Source organism: Nerophis ophidion, linkage group LG25 (genome assembly GCF_033978795.1).
Source record: "Nerophis ophidion isolate RoL-2023_Sa linkage group LG25, RoL_Noph_v1.0, whole genome shotgun sequence".
In the NCBI taxonomy this organism is placed as follows: Eukaryota; Metazoa; Chordata; class Actinopteri; order Syngnathiformes; family Syngnathidae; genus Nerophis; species Nerophis ophidion.
Genome location: NC_084635.1, coordinates 38934537 through 38947064, shown reverse-complemented (window position 1 = coordinate 38947064; position 12528 = coordinate 38934537). Strand labels below are relative to the sequence as shown.

Here is a 12528-nt window from a genome sequence, read left to right as displayed (position 1 = left end):
CCATCCACCCACACTACTCTTCACATACATCAAACACAAAACTTCTTGTCCTTCTCCCCAAATTCCCGCTTTTGAATTTCCCGGAATTTCCCTTCATTGACAATGAATGGGCAATATACAAAACCTCTCCATAACCCACATTTCTTAAGCGATTTGAAGAATCCACACACTCCACTCACGCTGGACAATCAAGCCAGCATGTTTTCCGGTTTGGAAAATTACCGGAATTTCCAGGAAATTTCCCCCATTGAAAATGAATGGGCATTATACACATTTCTGCATATCCCACATTTCTCAAGTGATTTGAAGCGTTCCAACATGCTAACACTCCACTCACCCTGTACAATCAAGCCAGCATGTTTCCCGGTTTGGAAAAATACCGGATATTCCAGCAAATTTCGCCCATAGAAAATGAATGGGCAATATACAAACCTCTCCGTATCCCACATTTCTCATTAGATTTGAAGCATTCCAACATCCAAACACTCCACTCACTCTGGACAATCAAGACAGCATGTTTCCCGGTTTGGAAAATTCCCTGAATACCTGGAATTTCCTACCATTGACAATGAATGGGCAATATACAAACCTCTGAATACCGTATTTCCTTGAATTGCTGCCGGGTATATAGTATGCGCCTGCTTAGAATTACTGCCGGGTCAAACTCGTTTCGCAAAATATTATTTTTATTAGCGCATGTCTAGAATTTCCGCCGGGTCAAACTCGTTTCGCCAAATAATTAGCAAATGCCAAGAATTTCCGCCGGGTCAAACTCGTCACGTCACGAGTGACACTTCACCTGTCATCATTTTCAAAATGGAGGAGGCTAAATTCAATACCGGTAATTTGGAATCGCATAAAGGGAAGAAGATTAAGAGCTATTCAGTAGGATTTAAGGTCCAAGCTATTGAATATGCTAAACAGAACAGTAACCAGCTATGTTTTATTAATATACCGTAGCTGCGTGTGTCAAATATGAGTCATTAAATGACTCCCGCCTCCTGGTGGTAGAGGGCGCTAGTGATCCTTCTTGCGACTACTTGGGGAAGGCATGGCGTAGTGGGTAGAGCGGCCGTGCCAGAAACCTGAGGGTTGCAGGTTCGCTTCCCACCTATTAACATCCAAAAAATCGCTGCCGTTGTGTCTTTGGACAGGACACTTCACCCTTGCCCCCGGTGCCGCTCACACCGGTGAATGAATGATGAGTGAATGTTTGGTGGTGGTCGGAGGGGCCGTAGGCGCAAACTGGCAGCCACGCTTCCATCAGTCTACCCCAGGGCAGCTGTGGCTACAAATGTAGCTTACCACCACCAGGTGTGAATGAATGATGGGTTCCCACTTCTCTGTGAGCGCTTTGAGTATCTAACAATAGGAAAGCGCGATATAAATCTAATCCATTATTATTATTATTATTATTATTATTATTACTTGGCTGCAGAAGAAGTGACAACAAGCAGCAAGAGTGAGCAGCGATCGTTTATTTTTTGCTCTCGCTTGCACTTTTAACATGGAGGATTACATATCTAAAATAAAACCGTTTTCTAAACTGGACTTTCAATCGAAGCAGGAGGTAATAAAGGAAAATCTCCATCGAGACAAAGAGACTTTTAAAACTGAAGAAAGATAAGGAAGACTTCTATAAACAAGTTATCGATGCTTTTGATCAGAAGGAGCTGTGCATGGACTTCATTTATAAGTAAAGGTAACACCATAATAACGTTTTTTTTTATTAAATGTGCTTTTCATGATGGTATCCTTACATCACACTCAAATTTATAAGTGCAGGCCTAAATTTACCGCATGCCTTTGGTAAGTGCCGGAGTGAGAAGAGGTTTTAAAATAATTAGCCCATGCTTGCCTTTGGTAAACGGCGGAGTGAGAAGAGGTTTTAAATTAATTAGCGCCCCGGCAGTAATTCAAGGAAATGTAGTATGGGAGTACTAATTAGCGCTGGTACAACCCTAATTGACTAGATTACAGTGGTAAGCAAACCCACTTTGGCTGTATTGTTATGAACAGCCGTTATGAAGGTGAAGGCTGACCTTTGTGTGGCGTGCGACCCATAGTGACCAGGATGTAGTGCTGCTGCGGCACAGGTGGTCAGACAGGCTCTTACCTATGAAAAAGAACACAAACAAAGATTCCAGTTACATAACAACACTAACATTTATGTTTTTATGTCCAACTTAAGTACCTTGACCATTGCTGAAAGTCACTTTTTAGTACAGAGAGAGTGCATTTATTATTATATTTCAGTCACAATCTAATATTTTATCCTATATTTAATATCTGATATGTACTCAGACGAGCAAGATGCTTTACATTTACATATTTGTTCAGCAAAATAATTCAATTCTGTGTTTCAAACAAAGGAGCAACTGGCTTGAATAGTTGAATAGTTTTTGCCTACATTTCTATTTCCGAAAAGCACGACAAAATATATAGTGGTGATCAAAAGTGTAGGTACACTTGTAAAGAACATGATGTCATGGCTGTCTGGAGTTTCCAATCAGTTCTTCAACTCTTATTTTTTTGTGATGTAGTAATTGGAGCACATACTTGTTGCTCACAAAAAACATTCATGAAGTTTGCTTCTTTTATGAATTTTTTATGGCTTTACTGAAAATGTGAGCAATCAAAAGTATACGTACAGCAATGTTCATATTTGCTTACATGTCCCTTGGCAAGTTTACCTGCAATAAGGAGCTTTTGGTAGCCATCCACAAGCTTCTGCTTACATTTTTCACCACAAAATTGCTGCAGTTCAGCTAAATGTGTTGCTTTTCTAACATGGACTTGTTTATACAGCATTGTCCGCACATTTAAGTCAGGACTTTTATTCTAACCTTTATTCTAGCCTGATTTAGCCATTCCTTTACCACAGCTCCATTTTTGTTTCTTCTGACAGCACATGGACAAAGATAAGACCTTCTGGAGGAAAGTACTGTGGTCAGATGAAACAAAAATGGAGCTGTTTGGCCACAATACCCAGCAATATGTTTGGAGGAGAAAAGGTGATGACTTTAATCCCAGGAACACCACACCTACCGTCAAGCATGGTGGTGGTAGTATTATGCTCTGGGCCTGTTTTGCTGCCAATGGAACTGCTGCTTTAAATGGGACAATGAAAAAGGAGGATTAGCTCCAAATTGTTCAGGACAAACTAAAGTCATCAGCCCAGAGGTTGGGTCTTGGGCACAGTTGGGTGTTCCAACAGGACAATGACCCCAAACACACCTCAAAAGTGGTAAAGGAATGGCTAAATCAGGCTAGAATGAAGGTTTTAGAATGGCCTGACTTAAAGGTGTGGACAATGCTGAAGAAACAAGTCCATGTTAGAAAAGCAACACATTTAGCTGAACTGCAGCAATTTTGTGGTGAAAAATGTAAGCAGAAGCTTGTGGATGGCTACCAAAAGTGCCTTATTGCAGGTAAACTTGCCAAGGGACATGTAAGCAAATATGAACATTGCTGTATGTATACTTTTGATTGCTCACATTTTCAGTAGACATAATAAATCCATAAAAGAAGAATACTTCATGAATGTTTTTTGTGAGCAACAAGTATGTGCTCCAATCACTACATCACAAAAAAAAAAAAGAGTTCTTTACAAGTGTACCTACACTTTTGACCAGGACTGTAAGTTAGTTTGAACAAAGACCATCATTTCTTTTACAGTCAGAATAGACTTTGTTACCGCTGTTTCAAGGGTGAAACTCTGAGGTGGGAATCCAGGAGAGCTTTGCACATAGTCCTACTTCCAGCAGTCCCCAGCAAGAAGTCCGCAGTGAAGACGTGATGGGGAAATGGGAAGCATAATCCGAGGAGGTGAAGGAGCAGTCCAAAAAGGAGATGTGCGAGGAGTGAAGACCTTGTGTGTGTGTGTGTGTGTGTGTGTGTGTGTGTGTGTGTGTGTGTGTGTGCAGGAGGGAGCCCTAAACATTCCAAGGTGCCATAAAGAGCCATTAAGGATGTGGCAACATGAAAAGGATTCCTGCTCTGCTACTCACTCACTCACTCACTCACTCACTCACTCACTCACTCACTCACTCACTCACTCACTCACTCACTCACTCACTCACTCACACTTCTCTCCTTCTCTACTTCTTTTTCTCATGCACAAGAGCTGAGTGCACCAGGAAGCACTTGGTTTTTACAAGCTGTCTTTGCACTCGCCATGAAGAAGTCTTCCTTATTTCAATATAGTCTTCCTTACTTTAATACTCTCTTCCTCCCTTCAATACAGTCTTCCCTCCTTTAATAGTCTTTCTCCTTCAATACTCTCTTCCTTCCTTCAATACAGTCTTCCCTCCTTCAATACAGCCTTCCTTCCTTTAATACAGTCTTCCCTCATTCAACTAGGTTCATTACACTCTTTCCAACCTTTTCAACAAGACTAAAATACTAGGTTCATAACAGTCTTGTCAACAAGACTAAAATACTAGGTTCATTACACTCTTTCCAACCTTTTCAACAAGACTAAAATACTAGGTTCATTACACTCTTCGCAACCTTTTCAACAAGACTAAAATACTAGGTTCATTACACTCTTTCCAACAAGACTAAAATACTAGGTTCATTACACTCTTTACAACCTTTTCAAGAAGACTAAAATACTAGGTTCATAACACTCTTTTCAACAAGACTAAAATACTAGGTTCATTACACTCCTTCCAACCTTTTCAACAAGACTAAAATACTAGGTTCATTACACTCTTTCCAACATTTTCAACAAGACTAAAATACTAGGTTCATAACAGTCTTGTCAACAAGACTAAAATACTAGGTTCATTACACTCTTTCCAACCTTTTCAACAAGACTAAAATACTAGGTTCATTACACTCTTCGCAACCTTTTCAACAAGACAAATACTAGGTTCATTACACTCTTTCCAACAAGACTAAAATACTAGGTTCATTACACTCCTTCCAACCTTTTCAACAAGACTAAAATACTAGGTTCATTACACTCTTTCCAACATTTTCAACAAGACTAAAATACTAGGTTCATTACACTCTTTCCAACAAGACTAAAATACTAGGTTCATTACACTCTTTCCAACCTTTTCAACAAGACTAAAATACTAGGTTCATTACACTCTTCGCAACCTTTTCAACAAGACTAAAATACTAGGTTCATTACACTCTTTCCAACAAGACTAAAATACTAGGTTCATTACACTCCTTCCAACCTTTTCAACAAGACTAAAATACTAGGTTCATTACACTGTTTTTAACCTTTTCAACAAGACTAAAATACTAGGTTCATTACACTCTTTCCAACCTTCCGCCTCAGGAAGTCGGTCCGTCGCCGTAATTTGCTCGGTTGTCATTTCCGTTTTGTGACTTAAAGTACTGTTGTGGCTTCATAATATTGTGTTTTGGCGTTTATATTTGTTATGGCTTTTGCAATTGTGCTGTAGCTGAAAGTTGTGATTCATGATAATTCCATGTGGCGTTTGCATTTGGTTTGAGCTTTCTTGCTAAACTCCATTTAAATTCTGCCCTTCTTAAATCCAATCTTTTTCTTTTCTAGTATTGATCAAATCGATCGATTGCCTCTTAAAAACGATGTTGGATCGATACCTATACTCCGGAAGGCAAACTAGCCGTCTGCAGATGGATGTAATTAAATCCAAGGAATATAAATCGAAATATTGATTAATCCTTACAGGTATCAGTGATAAATTGTGGTAAAACTTATGACATTCAGCAAAACCCTTTCAAAATAAAATGATCAATAAAACCATAATTAAAGGCCTACTGAAAACCACTACTAGCGACCACGCAGTCTGATAGTTTATATATCAATGATGAAATATTAACATTGCAACACATGCCAATACGGGTTAGTTTACTAAATTGGAATTTTAAATTTTGCGCGAATTATCCTGCTGAAAACGTCACGGTATGATGACGCGTATGATGACAGGTGCGCGTGACGTCACGGATAGTAGCGGACATTTTGATCCAGTACCGATCCCAGCTATAAGTGGTCTGCTTTAATCGCATAATTACACAGTATTTTGGACATCTGTGTTGCTGAATCTTTTGCAATTTGTTCAATGTACAATGGAGACTACAAAGAAGAAACCTGTAGGTGGAAAGCGGTGTATTGCGGCCGGCTGTAGCAACACAAACACAGCCGGTGTTTCTTTGGTTACATTCCCTAAAGATGACGGTGAAGCTATACTATGGAACAGAGCGGTCAAGCGAACACGGTTCCCTACCACATGTCAACCAGCAGGTTTCGGTGAGAAAATGGTGGCAATAAGTCGGCTCTTACCGTAGACATGAGCAGAGAGTTTGCGTCGTTCTTCCTGCAGCTGCGGATTCTCTTGCCTCCTCCCAACGGCCGCCCCCGACCGTCGGATGCTTACACCGTGGAGGAGGGGGGGAAAAATAAATCTCAGCCCGGCTGCCTTGCCTCGTCGAGAAACGTGGCTTCCCACGGAGACACTGGCGGTCACCACACCCGTGGCCAAACCCCTCCCACTTTCAGGTACCACCACATAATCTCACTAAAACACCACTAACACAATAAGCAGATAAGGGATTTTCCAGAATGATCCTAGTGTAACAAACAGTTCAGGGTGTCCCAAGTTAACAGAGAGTATAAGGAGGAGGAGGAGTTTTGTCATTTCAGAGTTGCAGTGGGGCTGTGACGTAGGGTGTGTGGTTGTGGAGAGAGAGGTGTAAAGGAGTTCACAATAAAGAAGCGGTGGCTACCGGACTTGCTCTAATGTCTTCCGTTTATTATTTTATTATATAACTACACTGTATAGGCAAACCCAGGACACTCTGCTACACTAGTAAATGTGTTTAATATCTGTTTTTTTTTCTAGTCCTTCACTCTCACTTTCCTCATCCACGAATCTTTCATCGTCGCTCAAATTAATGGGGAAATTGTCTTTTTCTCGGTCCGAATAACTCCTGCTGCTGGAGGCTCCCATTATAAACAATGTGAGGACGTGAGGAGCCCTCACTTTTGTAACGTCATCGTCTGCTACTTCCAGTACAGGCAGGGCTTTTTTATTAGCGACCAAAAGGTGCAAACTTTATCATCGATGTTCTCTACTAAATCCTTTCAGCAAAAATATGGCAATATCACGAAATGATCAAGTACGACACATAGAATTGACCTGCTATCCCCGTTTGAATAAGAAAATCTCATTTGCGTAGGCCTTTAATAAACACACTTGGAAAAGATCCCGATTTAGTGATATTGCTCATTTAGGATAACATGCTCGTCACAAGCCAGCCTAAATGCTAACATGAATGCAAGACAAATTAACGTCCATCCATCCATCCATCCATTTTCTACCGCTTATTCCCTTTCGGGGTCGCGGGGGGCGCTGGCGCCTATCTCAGCAACAATCGGGCGGAAGGCGGGGTACACCCTGGACAAGTCCCCACCTCATCGCAGGGCCAACACAGATAGACAGACAACATTCACACTCACATTCACACACTAGGGCCAATTTAGTGCTGCCAATCAACCTATCCCCAGGTGCATGTCTTTGGAAGTGGGAGGAAGCCGGAGTACCCGGAGGGAACCCACGCATTCACGGGGAGAACATGCAAACTCCACACAGAAAGATCCAAATTAACGTCTTTCTTAATTTTTTAGGGGCCCCAAACGTCTCATAAAAAATGATTAATAAAGGTTGTTTTCCATTTAAAACAATCATTGTTTTCTCCTTATGTGTTTGCTTTACAATACATTTAAATGGTTTCATGTCCTGTTCTTATGTTTACATTTTAAGCACCATGTGGAGTTGTTGTTGTTTTGTAAAATAGTGACAATAAAATTATTATTTTCTATCCAATCATGATCGTTTACACATAGAATATCTATGTTACTGAGCATGGGGAGAATTATTTCCGTAATGTTTCTTCTGCCGATGAAAATATACGGTCTGTTTATGGATTGACTTATTTTCTAAATAAAACTCTTCCAGCACAATAGTGATGACAATAATAACATTTTGATCATTTTGTTCTCAGTAACCATGATTTGAAATATTTCTATGGCACATTACTCTGAAGTTAGCATGAAAAAAGTGTTGTGTTTGTGTGTTAGAAGAAATATAATACAGTGTGGAGTTAGCGTCAGTCACAACATTAGGTACATCGGCAACGACTACCAGAATAAAAGTTCATATTGTTGGTTTATGTTTGCATCCATTTTATTTGTGGAAGCACAGCACAAAATAAATGTATCATCAGAACTACGCTTCTTGACAGGGTTCATATGCGTCTGGTCCACCAGAGAATAAGAAGACGATCTGACTTGCCAACTTATCGACTTTGTCGCTATATTTAACAAGATCATCCTGTGATTTTTACGGATATTGTGCACGACTCAAAGAGTTAAGTAGCGTACATGTCACAGGATGCTATGCTAACGTGATGTTGAATATGGAGCAGGTGTGAAAAGTCATGGTGACGACCACAAACATGTCATCAAGTATGACAACAGTGAAGTACAGTGTTCCCTCCATATGATTTGTATGAATAGGATATGCATTAAAAGCATTGACGAGACGTGGGGCCGCCATCTTGAAAAGGGCAACACGTCCATCTGCTGACAGGCATATTGCAGTGTCAGCACATTTAATCCACCATAATAATACACTGATTTCTATCTTATCTTATAGCTAGCTGGCAACAATATCACTGTAGGGCATCAATACGGTACAATAATCTTCGAATGACAAAATACAAACAAAAATAATGTTCAATATTACTTGTGAAAAGTCATTTTCCACCGTTCCCCAGCAGCCAATGTGTTGTCTAGGAATATGATGTCTATGGATAAAACAATATCAACGTGTATCGCAATAGACATCAATATCAATAAAATATTGTGTTCGATAAAACATTTGATATACAGAATATCATTTTTTTTCTTGGTGGGAAGAAAATGGAAGTATGGAAGCAAGGTTGGTTTTGCGATATTGCCGTATTTTTGCAGAAAGGATTTAGTAGAGAACATCCACAATAAAGTTTGCAACTTTCGGTGAGAAAAGCCCTGCCTCTAGCGGAAGTCGCAGACGATGACGTCACATGTTAATGGCTCCTCACATACTCATATTTTTAATGGGAGCCTCCAACAAAAAGTGCTATTTGGACCGAGAAAACGAAAATGTCCCCATTAATTTGAGCGAGGATGAAAGATTTGCGTTTGAGGATATTGATAGCGGACTAGAAAAAAAAAAAAAACGAAAAAAAAAAACGCGATCGCATTGGGACAGATTCCGATGTTTTTAGACACATTTACTAGGATAATTCTGGGAAATCCCTTATCATTCTATTGTGTTGCTAGTGTTTTAGTGAGTTTAACAGTACCTGATAGTCGGAAGGGTGTCTCCACAGGTGTCTTGACGCGCAGTGTCTCAGGGAAGTCGACGGCAGTCCATCACACACACCCGCACACAGGTAACAACCATCTCACACACACACACACACACACAGACACACACTCGCGCACAGGTAACATCCATCACATACACACACACACACACACACAGAAGCACACTCGCGCACAGGTAACATCCATCACACACACACAGTCCAAACACGCGTGGTACAAGTACGACGTCTGAGCCTTTCTAAATAATAAATAAATAAATAATATTCATGCAACGATCAAACGACATCGGGAACAGATTAGTTTTTTGGTGGAGGTGCTTGCACATATATACAGTGTATGTATATATATATATATATATATATATATATATATATATATATATATATATATATATATATATATATATGTCTTGATTGGATTATCCGGAGAATAGTGCTCGATATGTATATATATATATATATATATATATATATATATACATATATACATACACTGTATATATGTGCAAGCACCCCCACCGAAAAACAAATCTTGACGCGCAGTGTCTCAGGGGAGTCGACGGCAGCTTCATGGACGGCACAAGTTCAGCTTTTCTCTGGTAAGAAGCGACTTTTTAACCACAATTTTCTCACCGAAACCTGCTGGTTGACATTTGGTCGGAATCCATGTTCGCGCTCTGTTCCATAGTAAAGTTTCACCTCCAGGAATTTTAAACAAGGAATCACCGTGTGTTTATGTGGCTAAAGGCTAAAGCTTCCCAACTCCATCTTTCTACTTTGACTTCTCCAATATTAATTGAACAAATTGCAAAAGATTCAGCAACACAGATGTCCAAAATACTGTGTAATTATGCCGTTAAAGCAGACAACTTTTAGCTGTGTGTGTGCGCAGCGCTCATACCTACTAAAAACCCGTGACGTCTTGCGTACACGTCATCATTACACGACGTTTTCAAGACGAAACTCCCGGGAAATTTAAAATTGCAATTTAGTAAACTAAAGCGGCCGTATTGGCATGTGTTGCAATGTTAATATTTCATCATTGATATATAAACTATCAGACTGTGTGGTCGCTAGTAGTGGCTTTCAGTAGGCCTTTAACTATTTATAAATGGTTGATTTCTATAGGCTAGTAAGGTAAAGTGACAAGTTTGGGCTACCTTGCTTCTGCAGCCTTCATCAGAGGTGTCACGTGATGTTAGCGTGATGTTGTCTGAGACGTGTTATATGGATAGTACCATCCAGTGTTGTCACGGACAACACTTTACCTACTAGCTTATAGAAATCAAACATTTATAAATACATATCAGTAGGCTAAATGAACCTCTTCAACATAACATTTAACTATGTATATATATTTCCTAATGGTTCAACCGTCACCCGCCTGAATCTATTTAAAATCTATTTTTCGTCATGTCACCCGCCCTACCCGCGGTTTATCCGCGGACTCCGCGGATGAGAGCGCAAACCGCGCATCTCTAGTAGGCGGGACTTCCTGATTATTATTCTTGACATTTTGGTGGGCGGGACATCCTGCTTATTATTCTTGACATGAAGGTGGGCGGGACTTCCGGCTTATTATTCTAGACATTTTGGTGGGCGGGACTTCCTGCTTATTATTTTTTACATGAAGGTGGGCGGGACATCCTGCTTATTATTCTTGACATGAAGGTGGGCGGGACTTCCGGCTTATTATTCTCGACATTTTGGTGACTTCCTTCTGATTATTCTTGACATTTTGGCCTGCTTATTATTCTTGACATTATGGTGGGCGGGACTTCCTGCTTATTATTGTCGACATGTCGGTGGGCGGGACCTCCGGTTTATTAATGTTGACATGAAGGTGGGCGGGACATCCGGTTTATTATTGTTGACATGTCGGTGGGCGGGACTTCCGGTTTATAATTATTGACATGAAGGTGGGCGGGACTTCCTGCTTATTATTGTCGACATGTCGGTGGGCGGGACCTCCGGTTTATTAATGTTGACATGAAGGTGGGCGGGACTTTCGGTTTATTATTGTTGACATGTCGGTGGGCGGGACTTCCGGTTTATAATTATTGACAAGTGGGTGGGCGGGACTCCCTGCGTATTATTGTTGACTTGAAGGTGGGCGGGACTTCCGGTTTATTATTGTTGACATGTCGGTGAGCGGGACTTGCGGTTTATAATTATTGACATGAAGGTGGGCGGGACTTCGTGCTTATTATTGTTGACATGGAGGTGGGCGGGACTTCCGGTTTATTAATGTTGACATGAAGGTAGGCGGGACTTCCGGTTTATTATTGTTGACATGGAGGTGGGCGGGACTTGCAGTTGATAATTGTTGACATGAATGTGGGCGGGACTTCCGGTTTATTAATGTTGACATGAAGGTGGGCGGGACTTCCTGATTAGTATTGTTGACATGTCGGTGGGCGGGACTTGTGAGGGTTAATGCTAATGCTAATGCTAATGTTGCAGTAGAGCCAGAGTGAGGCCAACAATGCGTGACATAATAATGTCGGTAGTGAGCAGTAAGTAAGAGTGTGCAGCAATGTAGTGAAGAAGAAGAAGAGGAGGTGATAAATAACATAAATAAAGAGAGATAAACAACATTGACAGACGAGTGAGGAGAGCGCAACGACCGCGGACGGGAGGAGGACAGAGGCAGGTCGAGGAGGTGTAGTTAGGCCGGCAGACGACAAGGAGACGGAGGAAGATGACTTACCGAGTTAGAAGAAGTTAGAAGAAGTATTTTCATGGAGGCGCTCTCACTTTACTGTGTCAGATGCAGGCCGCCATCTTGGATGCAGCTACGCTCACTGCGCATGCGCCTCGCCACAACACAAAACGCTCCTTCCCGCAAGCACGAACACACACACACACTGACACACGCACACACAGACACACACTCGCACACACACACACAGACACACACACAGACACACACACACTCGCACACACAGACAAACACCAAGACACAGACACACACTAGCACACAGGTAACATCCATCACACACACACACGTACACACGGACACACTCGCGCACAGGTAACATCACGCACACACACACAGTCCAAACACGCGTGGTACGAGTACGACGTCTGAGCCTTTCTAAATAATAAATAAATAAATTATATTCATGCAACGATCGAACTACATATACACAT

At 41.1% G+C, this 12528-nt stretch overlaps 1 protein-coding gene across 2 annotated transcripts in view; it reads right to left on the bottom strand.

Moving 5' to 3' along the window:
* Window positions 1-12212, bottom strand: part of scml2 (Scm polycomb group protein like 2) — a 71802-nt gene extending 59590 nt beyond the window's left edge. For both annotated transcript variants that reach the window (XM_061886934.1, XM_061886935.1), the window contains exons 1-2: window positions 12086-12212; window positions 2043-2116 (exon numbers count right to left, since the gene is read on the bottom strand). In XM_061886934.1, coding sequence (XP_061742918.1) covers window positions 2043-2064 — 22 coding nt within the window. In that variant the 5' untranslated portion in view covers window positions 2065-2116; window positions 12086-12212. The remainder of the gene's footprint in view (window positions 1-2042; window positions 2117-12085) is intronic.
* Between the last annotated feature and the right edge of the window lie 316 nt (window positions 12213-12528).